At 34.9% G+C, this 22,498-nt stretch overlaps 1 protein-coding gene across 1 annotated transcript; it reads left to right on the forward strand.

Annotated features, from left to right (window-relative positions):
• The first annotated feature begins 18,862 nt into the window (after nt 1-18,862).
• LOC131860377 (probable disease resistance protein At1g58390) lies at nt 18,863-22,081 on the forward strand. The gene is made up of 2 exons (XM_059214780.1): nt 18,863-19,578; nt 19,736-22,081. Exons 1-2 carry the CDS (start codon nt 19,061-19,063, stop codon nt 22,059-22,061), a joined length of 2,844 nt encoding a protein of 947 aa, XP_059070763.1. The 5' UTR covers nt 18,863-19,060; the 3' UTR covers nt 22,062-22,081.
• Nucleotides 22,082-22,498: the final 417 nt, after the last annotated feature.

The raw sequence follows: 22,498 nt of genomic DNA on the forward strand, positions 1-22,498 counted from the left end.
ATAGATGAAGCAATTTTCAATTCTCATACATTCTTGATACAGACTTCAAAGTTAACTACCTTCAATTATGAAAATTATGACATACCTCTGCTCTCTTTCAAATATTAGATATCTATCCAACCTTGCCCTCAAGAAATTGATGCTATCAAATTGAAGAGAAGCCAGACCAATAGAACTTAATATGCAAAGAACAGAGCCGATATCTCCAAGAAACGACAACTGAGGCATCATGCACTACATAGACCTTCCAATAACTCATCAAAGTTATTAGAAACAAAAAACAATGATGTTGAGAAAATTAATCTCAATCAAACATTTTCTACTACTCCTGAACTTGCTATGAAGACTGCTTCATTTCAAAATACGTTGTCTAATTTCCACAAAAAGATTGATATGTTGGAGGTCACAGAGCCATGTTCTATTTGTAAAGAAATGTATGTGGGCATGACTATTAAAAAAGTCAATCACGTAGTTATGTGCATGAGATGTTATGGTGAAAAAGGCCTCTACTACTTCTCATTATCAAACAATATGGACCCAGGTGAGAAAGCTTCTATTTTAAAGTCTCTCTCTCAAGTAGAAGAAATGCTCATATCAAGAATTGCCCCTGTTTTACAAGTAACACATGCAAGGGGAGGCCAATACAAATATTCTGGCCATACAATAAACTTCCCACAAGATATTTCTGATATTGCAATAACATTACCTCACCATATTAACCAATTAGAAATTATAATTGTCCGTAGAACCAATTTGCAAGGATTAACTTATGACTATTACATGAATAGATTTCACGTCATGAATGCATTGTCTTACAAAATTAAACATGATCAATACTACAAGGATGTAGTCATTGATCCAGATGGAGTGCATCTATTGCTAGAGCAAACTACTAACATTACAGAGCTATTGCATTCAGTGCATTCCTTGCAAGAAGATGTTGTTGAAGATACTTCTACTATACTAAATATTAACAACGAAGAACAAATTGAGGAGAGTAGTTCCTCATTTATCTCACAACTACCATCATCAATACCAGAACTTGATGCAATCAAAAACATCCTCAATCTAGATAACAACAACAACAACATTATTCCTTGGCCACAAATTAGTACATCACCTATCAATGAGTACAATACTAAGGGCCTCCTTTCCATGGCATTCCTAATGCTTTGCCCTTCTGGAATAGCTTTACCACTACAACAAATAACAAAGCAAGTACATTTACATGAATATGCTTTGCTCTTGATCAAATACTATGATCAAAGATTTGGGCAACATGTTCGCTTTAGATATTATATCTACAATCTTATGATGAGACATCGATCCCAGCAATCAACTTTTGTCTTCATTAAGACTAATCTACAAGATAGTCTTCCACATAATCTTTATGGCCTGAAGGAATACTTGCAAAACACACTGTCAAGTGAATTACCAAATCATATCATGCAATATGCAGCCTCATTGTGTGGTACACGGGCATTTTGGAGCAAGTCCCAGCGTGACCTTACATCAATGATAAAACAGTTAGGTGCACCTACACTGTTCTTCACCTTAAGTTCAGCTGATACAAAATGGCCAGACTTGCATAAGGTATTGCCAAAATCAAAGTCAGCTACTACACCCAACAACAGAAGACAATTTACTGAAAATTTAGTCAATAATCCCCACATTATAGCTTTATACTTGCACTTAAGATTTCAAATCTTTCATGATGAAGTCATTGTCAAAGAACTGAAAACTATTGACCACTGGTACAAATATGAATGGCAACACCAAGGATCTACACATATACATGGCTTTCTTTGGTTGCCAGAAGCGCCAAATGTTGATAACCTTGACTGGTCAAATCATGCAAATATCTAATCAGTTAAACACTTCTTTGACTAGTACATCACAGCATGGAATCCATGTCCTAAAGAAGCTCGCTTGAATAGGCAATATATGCGTGCAATTTCAGATCCATGTCTTACAGATACAAAGATCATACCCAAATCAGATCCTTACACTGATTACACTGAGTTACTCAATGTTGTTCAACGGCATACAAAGTGTTTAGAGTATAACTACTTGAGGAAAAAAAAACTCAATCCTTCAATGCTAGTACAAAGCTCCTTGGCCTGAAAAACCTGAATCCTCACTGATATTAGACCACAACAATAACCCATCATACAAACCAGCAAGGAATGATAACCACCTAAATGTACACAACCCAACAATGCTTGTCGTATGGGGGGCTAATGTTGACTATTAGCCTGTCTACTCCAAAAAAGCAGTTCTACAATATATTTCGAAGTAAGCATCCAAAACTGAACAAAAGTCAGAAAGTTATATTGATATCTGGAAACGTATAGTTGAATCAACAAATTCAGATGATATAATCCTCTTAGCATACCAAAGGCTATTCATGGGAATTGTTGCTGATAGGGACATTAGCGCACAAGAAACTTGTCACGTGCTGCTTAAACTCCCATTGATATCTTGCACACGCCAATTTGTAACACTAAATGTTGGTAAAAGAATCTTCCAATGCATAGCTAATTGTGATGAAGAATCTCAAACCTCAATATCTTACATCTCAAACTACATGAAACGACCATCAGAATTAGCAAACCTGACTTTGCTTCATTCAACCCAGCTATATACATACTCTGAGCACCATAAATCATGTAAATGGATGAAAAGAAAGCTACCTACAATTGTAAATGTCTACCCACAACACAAATCTTTACCTTTAGAAGAGGACAATAGTTTTGAAAGTTTCTGTTGGAGTGAATTGCTTCTTTAAAAACCATTTTGAATTATTCCTCTGCATATAGGGAGCTCAGCTGAAGAAATTATCATAAATTGGAAAGATCTTCAAAGTACAGATTACATCTGGTGGCATGTAAATGGTTTTGAAGAACACATTACCATAGAAAATGGTGAAGAGCTACAACCAAAAGATATTCGTCGATCAACTCATGAAGGTCTGTACGAATGGGAGTTTTTGTCACAAATGGGAGCATCAAACAACTTTGACGTTGCTACTCTTCAACTGCTTGGCAAACGTGATTTTGATCTACAATTTGATTGGACTGCTTCTATACCTGATGAACCACTACATTCAAAATCATCTAACTTTATTTTAATAGAGAAAAGCCAAGCACCCCACAATCTTGCCAACCCGCATTTAAATGCACCTACTAACTATGAGCTTGCACTAAACCAAATGATTGCACTTGATATTATTAAAACTCATGCTGAACAGAATTTGTATTCTTCACCATTATGATTAATCATTCAAGGCACAATAGGTACTGGAAAATCATTTCTTATTGACTGTATACGCGGATAATTAAATTCAAATACAAAACATGCACAATACCCTTTGCTTGTACTAGCACCAATAGGTGTCTCCGTATATAATATCCAAGCAACCACAATCCATGCTGCCCTCTGTATACCCATTCAAGAATACAAATCCTTAACATGTCATTCCCTATTAATATTTCGAGAGCAATGCAAACACTTACATTACAATTTAATAGATGAAATGAGCTTTGTTGGACCTCAATTACTCATTAAGATTGATAAAAGATTGCGAGAAGCTTTTCCCAGTAGACAACATGAATTATTTGCAGGTATCTCAGTCATTTTGGTTGGTGATCTTGCACAGCTTCCCCTAGTTATGGATAGGCCATTATATGCATCTCACTCAATGGCACTGGCTCTATGGCACACATTCAATACTGTTGTCACCTTGGATATTCCATTTCAAGGCACAAGTTCTTCACACATAAGATTCTATGAAATATTGCTTAATATCCGCAACTCAACACCATTGCAAATAGACTGGGAATCCCTCCCTTTGCGGTCAACCCATGCTTTGACACTTAATGAGAATAATCACTTCAGACAATAGAAGCATTTGTTTGCAACAAATGAAGCTTCAAGTGCACACAACATAAAAATGTTAACACAATTGCACTCGCCCATTGCACGTGCAACAACAATCATTGCACATCAAAGAGATAAGCAGGCACACCAAGAAGAACAAATAGCATTTGAAATTCTTCTTTCTATAGATCAGGAAATTATGTTTATTGCAAATTTATGGATCGAAGTTGGCCTTGTAAATGGTGCTTTGGGTCAAATCAAACAAATTGTCTACGATGCAGCTTCCAAACCACCTGATTTGCCAAAATATGTTGTTGTTCTTTTCAAACATTATACTGGGCCTTCATGGGATCCACAAAATGCAAAACATGTCCCAATTCCACCAATTACTAGAGGAAACCGAACACAAATTCCACTAGCAATGGCATGGGGCATTACTATTCACAAATCATAGGGGTTGACATTATACTTTGACATAGTTGACATTGGCAAAACAAAGAAACAAGGCCTAACATTCACAACACTTTCAAGAGTAAAAGCAATTGAACACCTACGTATACAACTAGGCTTCACCTACCAAAGGTACTCCCGATTGAAAGGTGCAACATCAATAGTACTTTGAAAGGCAGAGGAAACCCACTTGCTAGAGCTTTCACACAACATAGAACAAGCATACCTACAGAACAAACACAATCAGGTATGCAAATCACATCTTCATTATATTTTCATATATTGTATATCTTGTATTCAATGTATCAACACAAAACAATATTTCTACTTTTCAGGATCGACAACACAATTAATGTATGTGGAAGTGAAGAGCCCTTTTACATGGCCCAGGTCTACAACAAAAAGGTACACACCTAACACCTACTTCCTAATCAACAATTTTGTAAATTTCAACAATTTTTTCCCCTCCTATTTGCCAAAAATTGTTTCTCATACATTCTTATTTATCACAGCTTCAAATACACTTTCAGTTTGCAACGCACCTATTCACTTTTGCACATATAATGGTTTGTGATGCTGTTTACTCATTGCAACACTATTTACAATTGGTAAGTATTATACTATTTATCATTGCCCACCTTTTCTCATTAACATTCCTTTACACCTTCAAGTAAACAATAGCATCATATGAATATAACAATTACAGTTTTTTGCCACTTGTTCAATACATTTAATATTAACTAATGATGTACTAATACAAGATTCTTCCTTTGTTTATCTTCTTTAACTGCACCTCTTCCATTTCACAGGTATTATACTTTGTGAAGGTTAGCTTTCAAAAAGAACAACATCCAATACACTAAGTTCAGTAATTTGAAGGTATCTAACACTCTTCAGATTTTTTGTCCTCTACTTTCAAGTTTCTTGCTTTGTTTATGTTCTTTAACTATTCATAGTTTTCACCACTTCTAGTGTGCAACGGACCTGTTCACTTTTACACATTTATTTGTGATGATGTCTCCTCACTCTGCCTCTCTTTACAATTAGTAAGTATTATACTATGTACTAATACAAGATTCTCTCTTCCATTTCACAGGTATTATACTTTGTGAAGGTTAGTTTTCAAAAAGAACAACATCCAATACACCAAGTTCATTAATTTGAAGGTGTGTAACACTCTTCAGATTTTTTGTCCTCTACTTTCAGGTTTCTTCCTTTGTTTATGTTCTTTAACTGTTTGTAGTTTTCACCACTTCCAGTGTTCATATGAATATAACAATTACAAACTGTAACCACTTGTTCAATGCATTTAATCTTTAATAATGATGTACTAATACAAGGTTCTCACTTTGATTATGTTCTTTAACTGTTTGTGGACCTCAGCACTTTCACTCTACAATCTCAAGAATTTCAAGGTATGTAACAGTCTTTAGATTTTATGCACTCTACTTCCAAGTTCCTTGCTTTGTTTATGTTCTTTAACTGTTTCTACATTTGACCAATTTTAGTCTGCAAGGTACCTATTGACTTGTATGCATATAATGATTTGTGATGGTGTTTTCTCACTGTGCCTCTCATTACAATTGATAAGTATTGTACTATTTATCATTACCTACCTTTTCCCATTAACATTCCTTTACACCTTCAAGTTATTTTCATTCGATAATTAAGCTTTTAGTGAAGAATACCATCAAATGTAGCTAGGTCATTGGTTTAACGGTATGTAAACCTTATACTTATTCAATATATTGAATTTCCAACGTCAGCTTGCAGGCTTCTTACTTTGTTTAGGTTGTTCAACTATCCATCACATGTTAACTTTTACACGTATTATGCTTTCTCAAGGTTTTGAATTTGTACCTATTATTCAATTCAACATTAACTGGCTTCTCTCTTTAACACCTGTTCCCACTTTCAAGTTCTCTTCACTGAACAAATCAGCTTTCCATAAAGAACAACAGGTAAATCTTTTCAAATTACAAAAATACTCTTAGGTAGATAAAAAAATCATAACCACTTGAAAAAATTAACTTTCTTTCACATCTTAAACCAAAGTTAATTTTTATTTTCATAAAGTTCACTATAGAAAAGCTCCCTCACAACAAACAAATACTCACATGAATCATATAGGAGATTCCAATTCTGCAATTACACATCCATCAGGTATTATATTACTAGAAACTACTAACTTTCAAATTTTCAAGATTTTCAAAGTTTTTAACTTCACCAAATTTATATGTTATCCAAATCTAACATATATAAATGAAACAATGATGCAAGTCTTTCATCATATATATCACATGGAATTCAACAAAAGGCTATATAACATGTTTCTCTTACCAGCATGGGGGATGGAGGGTGGATAACAACAATACTCTGGGTCCAACAAAAATAATTGGTTGGGAACAATATAGCCTACAAAAAAAAAAAAAAACTATATTCATGACATATTCTTCAAGTACATCATGTTGCATACACCAGCATGGGGGATGGTGGGTGGAAAATTTTGAAATTTGGGAACAACCATTGGTTGGGATATGTACACAAAAATTGTCTTACTGTACAATTAACTCTTTGACTTTAATAAAAAAAAATTATTCAGTTATACAATACAATATACTGCTCAATATCACAACTGTTAATATTTATAACTCTACAACATATATCAACTCATGTCTCTTTTTTTCTTACTTTTGTAGTCACTCTCATTTATTGGGGAACCTTAGTTTATAAAATTGAAGAAGTAATTCGGGACGACATGATAGTCACGTGTATTTGTATAACAGGAGTATTTGTTACTCATTCGGTCTATTCAGGGATTTTACTGTTAACTAATTTGTATGACTCATTCATATTCCTCCAAACAAACTGCCTTAACAATCAAACCTATCGGCCTCCTGTTGCAGGCACTTCCCCTGCAGCTGCTAGTGTTATCTGGTCCACTGTTATGGAATCTCCATTCTCCTTTCCTTGTTCTATCATAATCTCTAACACATGCTTTACTCTTAGTCCTAGTCAAATTTTCATTCACATTTGTGCTCAACTACAAGTCTTTAGGTTTTCTTACTTCCCCCTTCCTCTCGCTATGTTTTCCATGTTTTACACTCATTGATTTGACTTCCACGTGTGATGGGGTTTCATAATGGCAAGTGTGTTTGTTTTGACAGTGTTTGTGTGCACCAAAGAAATTGGTATGTAATATCAAAGCCTATTAGTTGCTAGTTTTATCAAAATCCAGTGTGACTACTAGTGTCAGTTGGGCGTCAAAATAAATCACACGATTTTTTTATTGGCATCTGCTTTTTTTCACCATTATGTTATTGTAGAATGTGTCTTCGGTATAATTAAATATTTGGATATGAACTTGTAATTCACATATTAGATCTTACATAAATCTATAGTCTAAAACTTGCTCACTTTGATATCTTGTATCTAAATTTATCGAAGGATATTGAATGTTTATAAATATCTTTAGGGAATTTTTTAGTTCATGATGATCAAGTTCTTCGCATTTACACTCTTAGACAGCTTGATTCAACAATGAAATATGCAATATGCCTCTATATTGATAATGTAGTGCTAATGTAATCTATTTATGAACTTGTAATAAAAATCTACAACTTATAGAACATGTGTGTGTGTTTGTGTCTCCATTTGAATCGGTTGTAACCGAGACAACACATAAGAATTTACAAATTCTGATAGCAATTTGCAGATGAATGATGCTAGTATTATGGAATGAATGTCATCATTTAACAAATTTGATACAAAATTTCTATCTTACAAATAAAATTATTCTATTTTTATAAAATTATCTTATAAATAACTTACAATTGAATATAATTAATAACTATTATTTAATTTATAATATTTTCAAAATTATCTAATCACTTAAAAATGCAATATACTATTTTAAGAATTAAAATTCTATAGAAAAATGTGTTTGAAAATAACATGTCATTTCCCTTCTTGATGTGAAATGAAATTCAAAAATAAATTAGAAGTGAATTTTTTCCCTTCCCTATGTATAATGTCCAATGGAATTTATGTGCTCCTTTTAAGAATGATAATAACTATTGAGGGGAAAAGGATATAATTAAAAAGGTAATTAATATTTTAAATATAATAGATTTTAAATATAGTGAAGATAGGTTAGAATTTCCAGTCTTGCCTGCATACAACCTTCAATAGATTTTGCATCAACTATAATTACTAATGTACATAATTAAGCTATTAAAAACAAAAGTCCATCTCCAATGGTCTTCCTGCAAAACCCAACAAATAGATGATTCCTTTCTTTTAAAGAGAGCAAGTGAGAAATAAAGTTGAAATGTTGATTTAAAAACAACTAAAAAAGAAGAAACGGAGTAAATAAATTTCGTGGACTCTTTTTTTATATATAAATGTGCATCAAAATATATTAATATAAAAATATAATACATACATCCATGAAAAAAGGTAGATGGACAAAAGGTTACCCATCAAAATCATACGAGTGATACCTAGAAATCAGAGTCTACAAGGGTATACCCTAAAAAGCATGAAACATAAACAAACCAACAAAGGGCCCGACCCATAAAGCAATAGCAAACTTAAGCAACCAATGCACACCCAACAGAAAGTAGAGGAGGATCTTAGTCATTTGATTTATCCCATACATTAGTGGGGTCCAAAGTGACGTTAGACAAGGATCATCCCTCATTGACATTTGCCTCTCCTTCCTCTATATTTTTATTCCTTTTAGGTGAAATGGCCAAATCTAGCTAAGGGAGAAAATTAAAATTATCAAGTCAACCACCACCAACACTAGCCATAGGCCAACCACTACTACCGCTAGAAGTTGACCTTGCACCACCAAAGGCCAAGTGGAGGCAAAGCCTTTGCAGGGTGGAGAAGAAGAGCTTCATTGAATGAAATGACCCCTGCCACAAAAGTGGTATCCAGGGGGCCTGAGATCAAGGAGAACTAGAGTGACAAGTAGAAAATTTCTTTGTCACTGATTACATGAAGGTGAATGACCATGAAAAGTAGATACATCAGGAGGAACTCTAGCCACAATGCAGGGGGCATTATCCTAGTGATCAAGTAACTTCTGAAGGTGACCCACTTTATTTTCTTGAACTTGGATATGCAAGATAACATTATTATAAATAGTAACTTTACCATAAAGAAAAATAAAATTTTCAATAGAGTTGTGAGCAAAGAGAATAGCATTTTTATCTTTCTATAAATTAAAGATGATCTTCACCTCGAAAGCATGCCAAATCTAGTTATACTTGAAGGGAATATGAGGCCAATCCCATAAGAGCACCATCTATCAAGAAAAAGGCTCAGGTCAAAAGGGGTATAAAAAATCATGAATCCAATTCCAATGATTATGAGCACTGTGAAAAAACCAGAAAATATGTTTCAAGGTTTTTGGTTGATTGCAAAAAAGGCATCGAGGGTCCAAAACCCCCATATGTTGAAGCAAAGAGCCCAAATTGGAAAAGAATACACCAACCAAGATGGGCTACCTTGGGTTCTATGATGGTAGACCAAAAAATTTGAAAATGGCATTACCAAATAGATAGAGGTGATATTAAATGCCACCTAAAATTGAGGCCCTGAGCCATATGTAGGAAAATGTGAAGAAATCCAATGGTAACCTAATCTTGGTTTATAATTACAAAAGGAAATGGTGGGATGCCAATGCTACTCCTTCCACAATTCTTGACAAAATGAATGCCCAACTTGTGTAGCATATTTAGAGGCAAAGGAGACACTAGCATTTCAAATGTCTATCACTGTCTGAATGAGACAATAATGGACCCTTAAATCTTCCCAAATGTGAAGATTCGTAGTGGTTCTAGATAACTAGTCTTTTGGGATGCATTTGTGGAACCACAAGCCACACACACAAGGTATGCAAGCTATAGAAAGCCCTTGAAGATGGATAAGTGGAGACCACCACAAATTGTGTTGATTAAAAAGACAAACCACCTTGAAAATTAGAGCTAGCCCATCAAAAATAGGGTTTAATAGCTTCCTAAGCATGTCAAATAATTTTGGCCACAAAATTTCCTTTGATATGGATGGTCTCTAGCATGATAAGAAGGGTTTGAAAACCAATTCCCTTCCAAGTGGGTCAGTGGGTAGGGAAACTGGAAGAAATACAATGCCTAAGAAAGATTTTCTAGGCTTCATTGCTAGAGATGGTACAAGCAATCCATTTAGCAGAAAGGGCTAATCCTTGTCTCTGAGAGGAGAGGAAACCATGCCTACTAGATTGTCATGGGAGATAGCAAAAATCCAAGGTAACATAGTGGATTTTTTTGTGATCCTCAAAAGAGGCCTAGAGGAAGTCACAAAGAAGCTTCTCCAAACAAAGATAAGAATCATTTGAAAGTTCCTAGCAAGAAGAGTAATACACATGAATGGATACAAAAATTTTAGAATAGATCTAGAATTTAATAGCTGAAGAATGAGGCTCGATAATCCAATATGAAAGTTTCTTCTGAACTCTGGCCAGAATGACATTCCAAAGATCAATAGAAGAAGCTTGAAAAGAAAAAGTGATGCCCAAGAATCAAAAAAAATTCCCATGCCCAATCCACTTCCACCCAAAATCACAAACCCAAAGAGGCTTAGGAAGAAAGGTATCCAAGAAGATTGCCAATTGTTAATGGTGATGCAAGTAGAAGCATCCCCAAAAAATGTATTAATAGATTGAATAAATCATGGGCCAAACCCAAAATCTCGAAGCATTGCAAGAATAAAGGGCCACTCAATAAGGTCATAAGCTTTGACAAAGTCAATCTTGAGAAAAAGAGTAGGTTGTTTGGAACATCAAGCACATATCATTCTTTCCTAGACTACAATGATGTTATCCAAGATAAATCTAGATATGATGAACCCAATTTGTTCAAGATGGACAATGAGAAAGAGCAAGTGACAAATTTTCAAAGCCAAAGCTTTAGCAATAATCTTGTAGGAAAAATTCAACAAGGTGATAGGTTGCCAATTGCAAAAATCCTCAAGATCTTTGGGTTTGGAAATTGGGAGTAAATTTGATGTTTCCTTTGTTGATAAGATGGCCTAAAAACAAATTATGAAAAGCTTCAATATGAACCTTATGAAGATCTCACACAAGGCCAAAAAGCTTGATAAAATTCACACGGAAACCCATCATAGTCAAGAGCTTTATCATCTACCATAGATATGATAGCCTCCTTAAGGTCATCTAAAGTGACCAGCTACTCACAAAAGTTGTATTGAGCCTTTGAGAGCTAATGGGAGAAACTGCTCATCTTTGTTCCAAAAAACATCAAAATGAGAGAAACCACATTCTGTAGACAATTTTTTTCTAACCGTTTCAGTAAAATTCTCACAACCCTTGACTTATGGGTGATGGGATAGTGATGTGTTTAGTGAGGAGCATGTTATTTGGTCAGGCACATATAATCTCCTTTTTTCTTTCCTTGTTCTCTCACAATAACCATTACTGCTAGTAAGACTTCCATTCGCACGGTGTTTCAACCACAGTGGGGTTTCAAAAGGGTAGTTGTGTTTGTTTTGGTAGTGTTTCTATGCACCAAAGAAATTGGTGATGAAGGATCAAAGCTTGTTAGATTGAATTATCGACAAACTTTTTCTTTTAAGTTTTCAAAACAAAAATAGTTTTACCAAAGTTTAGTGTAACTGTAAGCGCGAGCTACAACCAAAACAAATTTTACAACTTTTTTTTATCAGTATATCATTGTAGAATGCATTTCAATGTAATTAAATGTGTAGATATGAAATTATAGCTCATAGATTAAATATTACAGAGATATATAGCCTAAAATTTGCTCACCTTAATTTCTGGTATCTGAATTTATTTAAGGAGTTTCAATGTTTATAAACATTATTAGGGAATGATGGAAAGACAAGTAGAGGATATAGAAACAAAAAAAATTATAAATAGACTATAATAGAGACAAGAAAGAAAAATGAGCTTTATAGCTATGAACACTTCATATATATTCATACATAAAAGATATACAATCTGATTTAAAACAGAGCTGCTGCTCTTTCCAATCTAATGCATCAAAACAGCTCCCCAGTTCTGATTTTTTGTTACTGCAGCCACATCATCTACTCTGTATTTTTCATACTTTGTTTTTTTTGTGTTTCTCTCCCAGCATTACCTCTTCTACAATACTTCTTACAAATTAACTTTTGTATTAAAATAATACAGCTTCTAGACTCTTCTACAAATTCTAGAAGAAGAAGAAGAAAATTAAACAGTAAATTATATTTAGTTCAAGTCCATTTACTACTGTCTTGTATGTACATCAAAAAGATTGCAATCAATATTTTTAATTCAAAAAACTGTCATGTTTGGAGTAAGAAGGAAAGCACGGGCATGGTAAAGTTGAGTAGATGGGATAGACAGCAATCTATGGAGGAGTAGGTGGGTAGTTGAAGATTAATTTCAACACTCCCCCTTAATCGTAACTGCCATATATAATACCCAAGTTGTTTCGTTGATGCACAAAACTTTCCTTTCCCAATGGTTTGGTGAAGATATCAGCAAATTGGTCTTCTAACTTGCAATGTTCCAAAATTATTTCTCCATTGTTGATCAGCTCCCTGATGAAGTGATACCTTGTGTCTATATGCTTGCTCCTTTTGTGAAATATTGGATTTTTTGATAATGCTATAGCTAAGTTATTGTCACAATATATCTTTGTTGCACTTTCTTGTTCATACCTCAATTCTTTCAACATTCTTCTCATCCAAACGGCTTGACACGCTACCCCTGTAGCTGCTACATACTATGCTTCAGCTGATGAAAGAGTTACAATTGGTTGTTTCTTTGAAGCCCATCATACTACGCCTGATCCAAAATGAAAAGAATAACTAGAAGAGCTCTTCCTGTCATCTATGTTGCCAGCACAATCACTATCTGTGTATCCTATCAGCTTGAAATCATTTGACATTGAGTAAAATATTCCATAATTGTTTGTTCCACTAACATATTTTAAAATTCTTTTTCCAGCATTCCAATGTGTAACTTTTGGAGACTCCATGAACCTTGAAATGAGACTAACTCCAAAAATTATATCCGGCCTTGTGGCTGTTAGATACATGAGACTACCAACAAGTTTTTTATACAAAGTTTGATTTACCTTAGCTCCTTTGTCATCTTTACTCAACTTCAAACCTATCACTATTGGTGTTGGTGCTGATTTGCAATTCATCATATTAAACCTTTTCAAAATATCATTTGCATACTTAGATTGTGAAATGAAAATGCCTTTATCATCTTGACTTACTTCAATGCCAATAAAATATCTCATTAAACCCAAATCAGTCATCTCAAATTCTTTCTTCATAGCTGATTTGAACATGCCAATTGAAAGATCACCAGTGAATATCAAGTCATCAACATATAAACAAACAATTATGATCTCACCTTGCTCATGCATCTTGGTATACAATGTAGGCTCACTGCTGCACCTATTGAATCCATTTTGTAAAAGATAACTATGAATTCTGCTATACCAAGCTCTTGGGGCTTGTTTGAGTCCATAAAGTGCCTTCTTGAGCTTGTAAAACTTGTTTTCATGACCCAAAATCTCATATCCGGGTGGCTGGTCCACATAGACTTCGTCTAAAATACCATTTAAGAAAGTTGATTTCACATCCATTTGATATACTGCCCACTTGTTTTGAGCTGCTATGGCTAGTATTGTTCTTACGATGTCTAAGCGAGCAACCGGTGCAAATGTCTCATTGTAGTCTACCCTGGGTTGTTGTGAATAACCTTTTGCCACCAACCTTGCCTTGTGTTTTTGCACATCTCCATTTGCATTCAATTTGGTTTTGTAAACCCACTTCACTCCTATCACCTCTTTTCCTTGTGGAAGACTAACTAACTCCCATGTTTCATTCTTTTCAAATGCTTCAATTTCTTCATCCATTGCTTGCACCCATTTTTGTTCCTTAATAGCTTCTTCAAAATGAATTGGATCATCTACATGTGAGTATAAAGCAAAAAGAGAAGTCTGACCTGCATTATTTTCACCTTCATCTTTCTCATAAATCTCCCTTAAACTTCTGATTTTTTGTCTCTACAAGCTTGCTAATGTAGGATTGGACATGTCACTTGAATTTGTTGAATGTGGGCTTGATGGTCCAGCACCAAGACTGCCAATTGAAGATGGTGTTACTTGCACATTTGATGGAGTATTTGCTTGAGTGTGTGGGGTTGTCCTTACACTTGATGGTGTCATTTGTTGTCCACTTTGTTGACCTTGAACAGGTATAGGAGGAGTCACATTTGAATGAGTACTTGCTGATATAAAATCTTCATTTTCTTCTTGTGGTATGTTGGCTGCAATATTGATTGTTTTGTCCAAAGTTCCATCCCATGATTCATCTTCTATGAACTGCACATCTCTGCTGATTATAACCTTTTTGTTGATTGGATTGTACAACTTGTATGCCTTTGACTCATCACTATATCCCACAAATATACATTTTTCTCCTTTGTTGTCCAACTTTCTTCTCAACTCATACGGCACATGTGCATATGCCACACATCCAAATACTCTCATATGAGAAACATTATGTTTTCTTCCACTCCATGCTTCTTCCGGAATCATATTGATAACACTTTTAGTAGGAGATCTATTAATTATATATGCTGCACATGCTACTGCTTCAGCCCAATACTCACTTGACAAATGTTTTGGCTTCAACATGCTTCTTGCCATTTCCATTATTGTTCTATTTTTCCTTTCAGCGACAGCATTTTGTTGTGGGGTATACCTTGAAGTAAATTGTTTGTGGATTCCATGGTCTTTGCAAAATCTTATGAAGTCATTTGAGATATATTCACCTCCTCTATTTGTTCTCAATGCTTTGATGTAGTGCCCACTTTGTTTCTCAACAAGAACCTTGAATTGACATAAATAATGAAACACCTCATGCTTATGTTTTAGAAAGTAGACCCATATTTTTCTTGTGAAGCCATCAATGAATGTCAAGAAGTAGTAGCTCCCACCAATGGAAGGTGTTTGCATTGGTCCACACAAATCTGAATGAATAATCTCTAATGGTTTGTTTGAACGAATTGACTTTCCAGCTGGAAATGATTCTCTATGTTGTTTACCCAAAATACATCCTTCACATATTCTATCCGGTTTTTCTATTAGTGGCAACCCCATCACCATTTTCTTCTTATGCAATAAGGTTAAGTTTCCAAAGTTTAGATGCCCAAATCTTAGGTGCCATAACCAATTTTCATCTTTAATTTCAGCTTGATAAACTACTTGGGGGACTGCTGCAACTTTTCTTTCATGCACTCGTGGATTCATTGTGTTATGTTCTTGAGAAAACTCTACTTTCAAATCTAGTTTTATCCTTAGCGGAAACATTCTATTGCTTGTCATTTGGACTTTTTCTATGAGCTGATTGCTTGGAAATTTGTCTAAAATTGTGCATTCTTTGTTCTTGAAATAGACTCTATACCCTTTTTGAATGAGCTGCCCTATACTCATTAAGTTATGTTTAAGTCCAGGAACAAAATAGACATCTGAAATATACTTTTTCTCCCCCATTTTGGTTAGAATGTTGACACTACTTTTACCCATAACTGAAACTTTGTTGTCATTCCCCAATGTTACATCTGATTTTACACTCTCATCCAAACTAGAAAACATTTCCAAATTTCCAGTCATATGATTGCTACAACTCGAGTCTAAAAACCATATATCTTTCTCACTTTTTTGTGCAACATTACAAGCTATGAACATGTTGTCCTGAGTTTGATTTTCCTTGGTAAAATTTGCACTTTGATGTCTTGAATCATATTGCTTCTTTCTACATTCATTTATGTAATGCCCAAATTTCTTGCAATAATGACATTGGACTGAGGATTTGTCATACCTTTGGCTTTGGGGCTGATTTTGAGTTGATGTTTGATAGTTGCCTCTTCCACTTGAGTTTGATGGGCTACTACCTCTTCCACTTGAGTTTGATGGGCTGCCTCTTCCACCTCTATATGAATTTCTTCCTCTACCTCTGAAATTTGTTCTTCCCCTGCCTCTACCATGGCTAATTGGAACTTGTGTCTTGAATGCATGCTCCAAATTTGAATTTGTTGACCTACTTAGTCTATGCACATGAGAAATGAGTGAAGCATGAAGCTCATCCACTGAAAATTGTGAGAAATTTTTTGTCTTTTCTATGGCCACCACAATAGATTCAAATCTTGTAGGCAAACTTCTCAAAACCTTTTCAACCACTCTTCTTTCTTCAAGGTTTTCACTATGAGATCTGATTTGGTTTACCAATCCAATGATTTGAGTGAAAAATGAGTCTATTGTATCTGACTCTTTCATGTAGATGGTCTCAAAATCCCTTCTTAACATTTGCAACTTAGCTATTTTTACCTTTTCCATTCCTTGATAGGTTGTTTGAAGAATGTCCCATGCTTGCTTGGACTTTGTTGCTACTTGAATCCTTGGAAAAATGCTTTCATTCACTCCTTGAAAGATGAGGAAAAGGGCTTTTGAGTCTTTCTTTTTATTTTCCTTCAAAAGTCTTTCTCTGCTTGAGTTAATGCATTATATGCTATTGCATCTACTAGTTCTTGGTAGCCATTTTCAACAGACTCCCATAAATCCTGTGCACAAAATAATGCCTTCATTGTGATTGCCTAGTAATCATAATTTTTCCCATTAAACTGTGGGATCTATGGATTTGTCAAACTTGTGCTTGGAGCTGCCATTATAGACCATGAAAAACCCTTCTATCTCTTTGAAAAAATTCCTCAGTCACTTCACCCAATAACCTTTAACCTTCAGCTCTGATACCACTGATAGAAAGAGAGGCAGAGGATATAGAAACAAAACAAATTATAAATAGACTATAATAGAGACAAGACAGAAAAATGAGCTTTATAGCTATGAACACTTCATATATATTCATACATAAAAGATATACAATCTGATTTAAAACAGAGCTGCTGCTCTTTCCAATCTAATGCATCAAAACAGCTCCCCAGTTCTGATTTTCTGTTACTGCAGCCACATCATCTACTCTGTATTTTTCATACTCTGTTTTTTCTATGTTGCTCTCCCAGCATTACCTCTTCTACAATACTTCTTACAAATTAACTTTTGTATTAAAATAATACAACTTCTAGACTCTTCTACAAATTCTAGAAGAAGAAGAAGAAAACTAAATAGTAAATTATATTTAGTTCAAGTCCATTTACTACTGTCTTGTATGTACATCAAAAAGATTGCAATCAATATTTTTAATTCAAAAAACTATCATGTTTGGAGTAAGAAGGAAGGCACGGGCATGGTAAAGTTGAGTAGATGGGATGGACAGCAGTCTACGGAGGAGTAGGTGGGCAGTTGAAGATTAATTTCAACAGGGAATTGGTTAGGTCACAAAGATGATAAACTGAGTTTGAGAATAACAATCAAATATGCAATATGTTCTATATTGATGATGTGATGTTAATGCAATCTATTTTATGAATTTACAATAAAATTTTAGATTTTCTCTTTTGACTACTTATAGGTCATGTGTGTGTCTCCATTTGGATTGTCTACCGAAAATTATAAATATGAATTTAGAGATTGTAATATAGATTATTTGGAATGAATGATGCTAGTATTAAAAAATTAATGTCATCATTTGACAATTTCCTTACTAACTATCCCAAAACAAATATTATTCCACTTTTATAAACTTGTTTATAAATAACTTACAGCTTAACATGATTAATAACTATTATATAATTTACAATATATAAAAAATTATTTCAACTTAAAAAAATACAATATTTTTATAAGAATGAAAATTTTATAAAAAATTACATTTGAAAAAAATATGTCATTTTCCCTATTATATGAAATAAAGTTCAAAACAAATTATAATTGATTTTTCTTCCTTACCTACATACAATCTGCATGGTCTTCCTATTAAACCCAACAAACAGATGTTTCCTGTTTGTTAAAGAAAGCAAATCTGAGCAAGTTGAATTTGTGAACGCAAACCTCATGATGAAGATAAATAAACATAAGATTTTTCTCATGATCAAAAATGACTGAAAGAGGAGAAACTGCGTAAAGAATATTGTGTGGCCACTTTTACAAATAAAGTTTGAAAATGAAAACTCACAGAAAAGTAAAGTTTGAATTAAAAACTCGTACAGAAAATAGCCTTGCCTACAATTCACGCAATCAATTTGAATGTGCTACTCGAGATTTGACTGTTACATGTGTCGATGATAATTCCTTTTTTCTTTTATAAAATTCAATGGGAGGGTGGAAACCCCGCAATAAAATTTAGTGGTCAGTCTTCAATCAGAAAAGTAAAGTGATTCCTCCTTATCTTTAAACATCTTTACCCAAAGCCAACCGACAAATTTATATGAAGTGATAATTTCGGTTCTCTTTAATTATGGTGCCCGCCACTCAGAAAAAGTAAAGTTTGAAGACAAAGTGGCCTCTTTAACGATGATGCTTACAATTAAAGCAATTTGACTCAGTACTCAGATTTCTGAAATGAAGTCATGTCTTGCATGATTCACATACCACTTGCTGTTTGAGGTCAGGAAAACATATCTTCCCACCCACTTTTCTTAACACACTCCTGCTTTAATGCTTTCAAATTTTCTCTTCTACTATTAAAATCCAGATCAGTCTGATTTAGATTTTCCATCTTTCTTTGGCCCCTAGTCTTCATGGCGTCTGCATCCTCATCTCACAAACGTTCTTTCAGTGATTTTCACAGGGAAAATCCCGCTGTATCTAAAAAAATATTTGATGCATTCATCAACCATCGAGGCCCTGACGTCAAAGACACTCTGGCTTTTGCACTTTACGATTCGTTGGAGGAGGATGGATTTTGGACATTTCTTGATGATGTGGAAATAGAATTGGGAGATTCAATTGAGTCTGCCATACAAAATGCCATTTACTCTTCTAAACTGCAGATCGCGATCTTCTCGCCACGGTATGCGGAGTCCTCGTGGTGTCTAGATGAGCTGCTTCTCATGTTGGAAACCAAGGCTCGCTTTATTCCAATATTTTGTGATGTGAAGCCTTTTGAACTTCGCTACCCTGACAAGGGAGTTTATGCAGCTGCATTCGCCAAACATGAAGAAAAAGGGAGATTCAGCAAGGAGAAGATTGCCCAGTGGAAAGAAGCCCTCCACTCTTCTTCACTCATCTCTGGCTACGAATTCAGCACATCTAATGAGTAAGGCCTAGGTTGTTTTTTGCCGTTTAGATCTTCCTATTTTGTTTAGGTTGTTTGTTTCCAGTCTATTATGATTCAATGTTTTAACTTTTCCGTTTTACCCTCTCCATATTGATTTTGAACACTTTTGAATTGTCATTGCCTTAAAAATTATCAGTAATGTGGAGATGCTGTGTTCCGAGATTACCTTGGCTGTGCAACAAGAAGTGGGGAAGACATTTAAGGGGGTTGGAAAACATCAGAAAGGTCTTGATGCAGACGAAGCAGCGTCAACAAGTACATCAGCAATGGTGAAGAAATCTAGTCTTCTGCCCAGAAATTCACGTCCAGTGGGCTTACAATCCAAAGTTGAAGACATAGTAGGCTTGTTGGAAGACCCAGAAGTACAAGTCATATCTGTCGTTGGTATGGGTGGCTTGGGGAAGACATTTCTTCTCCAAAATGTCTACAAAGTTGCAAAATCCAAGTATGATCATTCTATTTGGCTCTCCATTTCTAAATCTTACTCTCTCAAGAATTTGCAAGATGATATAGCCTCCCACATAGGTATAAATAGTAAAAGTGTAAGTGAAGAGAGAGCGGCTGAATTGATTCATGACCATCTCCAAGGGAAAAGATCTCTCATTGTGCTGGATGATCTCTGGACGCTGTCTTCTGAAAATTCTCTCATTGATAAACTTGGTCTGCCAGCCGATAAAGATTGTAAAATTGTGGTCACTACAAGAAATAGGCAGGTTGCTTTAAATTCAAATGCTCGAATCTATGAGATGCAAAATTTGTCAGATGAAGAGAGTTGGATGCTGTTTTGTATCTATGCATTTCCGAATAGTGCAGGAAATAGAGCGCCACAACACATGGAAGAGGAGGGTCGGAAGATTGTAAAACAATGTGGGAATTTACCTCTTGCTATCAAAACGATAGCAGCATCGTTGGCCAACACTACGCTTACAAATTGGGAGTGGAAGCGCAGTCAGCTTGAAAGAGTAGTTACTCCCACCGGAGAGCATGACCCTGTCATGGAGATACTGAAGCTGAGTTATGACTCTTTGCCTCCACACCTTCAACCGTGTTTTGCATATCTATCCTTCTTTCCCGAGGATGAGGAGATAGAAGCAGGGTATTTGATAAATCTGTGGATAGCGGAAGAATTCATCCCGGCAGGAGAGGAGCAGTGGGAAATGGCCTGGCATTGGTTAGATCAACTTGCACAGCTGTGTATGCTCCAAGTATATGAGGCAGATTATGATATTCTAATCAAACACTGTAAAATTCATGATTTGTTGCACGATTTGGCAATACACATATCAAGAGAAGATAAATGTGTTTTGTCTATTCAAGAAGTGTCTTCACATACAAGTAATTCCATGGGCTGGTGTCGGATTCTACTTGCCAAGAAAGGTCTGCATGTTTTCAATGCCATCTCAGAGAGCCGTCCTGTTTATCTCCGTACACTTTCACTGTCTCGTAATTTAGGGATTACAAGCATTCCAGAAAACTTGTTTACCACTATGAGAGGACTGCGCGTTTTGGATTTGAGCTACACAAACATCTCTACATTGCCTGCGTCTCTTGGAAAGATGATTCTTATCAGATTATTGAATTTGACTTATACACAGATAGAGGAGGTGCCGGAGTGTGTGAGACACCTAAAATGCCCCTTGTTTCTTGATTTACCTCAGAGTTGTAAGTCATTACCGGCATGGATAAGTGATCTTAGATGTCTTCAGCATTTAAAAGTCAACCGCATTCATAGGATCCCAAGAATAACAAATTTGAGAACACTAGAATCAAAGTTGGACTTCCGTACAGAAGAGGACAAATTCACGAGGTTGGATAATTTGGTGAATATGACTCAGCTTCAGAAACTAATCTTATTTGTTGACAATGACATGGAGTTGAAGAGGATAGAAGAGGGGATCCTTGCCCAACTGGTGAAGATGCGTTGTCTAGCAATCTTCAATAATAGAAAGGAGTTTAGGGAGTTTCCAGGGAAAATGAGAGCAATGAAACATCTGGAAAGTCTTGAACTACTGCAGTTTGTAGTGCCAAGTTGGATATGCGAGTTTGCAAATCTGAAACGATTAGATTTAATGGACTGTGAGTGTAGTGGTTATCCGGAGTTGGAGAGAATGCCCAATCTGGTGGAATTGTCGCTAGATGGGAATGAGAGTTGCACAGAATTGCCAAAGGCGTTTGGGAAGTCATGGGGGTTTTCACAGCTCCGCATTTTGTCTATTTGCAGTTTCTCTTCATTAGAGGAATTCCCTGGATTAGAGGAGGGAGCGATGGCATGCCTTCAAAAATTCTCTATATTAGGCTGTCCAAAAGTGAAGGAAGTGGAAGGATTGGAGCAGTTGAAAAGACTGGAGTTGTTGGACTGCCGTGGGACGAATGAATGGTTGGAAACTTTAAAGGAAGGTGGAGAATATTGGAAAAAAATCAAATCCATAAATCCACATGTAACTATTACAATTGATACTTAAAATCTTTTTTATTTAAATTATATTAATGTTAAATTTTTTAGTGAGATAGATTTTTTAATTAGAAACAAGGAAATTTATGTATTGTATTGAATTAGTAGTCTTCTGAAATATGTTTAAAACTTTTTAAAAGTATGTGAAAATGATTTTTATGTTTGTTCAATTTAAAGATTGTAAAATTTATTTAATTTTCATAGTATTATTTTTTGAACAACAATCTAGACTTTTATTTATTGAAAAAAAAAATGGTAAAATTTATTTAACTCTAAAATGATAGTTTAGCTTTAGAGAAATGTAAAATTACTTAAAAATGTGACATGGCTTGTATATTTCATATAGATAATAATTTGTTTGATAAAATTATTTTGCACTAATTTAAATAATATACATGTATAAGTATAAATTGATTTAGATTAATTAATTGATAATTTTTTTGGGTA

The sequence above is a fragment of the Cryptomeria japonica genome, chromosome 11, assembly GCF_030272615.1.
Source record: "Cryptomeria japonica chromosome 11, Sugi_1.0, whole genome shotgun sequence".
Taxonomy (NCBI): Eukaryota; Viridiplantae; Streptophyta; class Pinopsida; order Cupressales; family Cupressaceae; genus Cryptomeria; species Cryptomeria japonica.

Coding starts and splice junctions, on each gene's coding strand:
- LOC131860377 (XM_059214780.1), top strand. CDS start 19,061: ATGGCGTCTGCATCCTCATCTCACAAACGTTCTTTCAGTGATTTTCAC. Junction 19,579..19,735: donor GAATTCAGCACATCTAATGA/GTAAGGCCTAGG, acceptor AAAAATTATCAG/TAATGTGGAGATGCTGTGTT.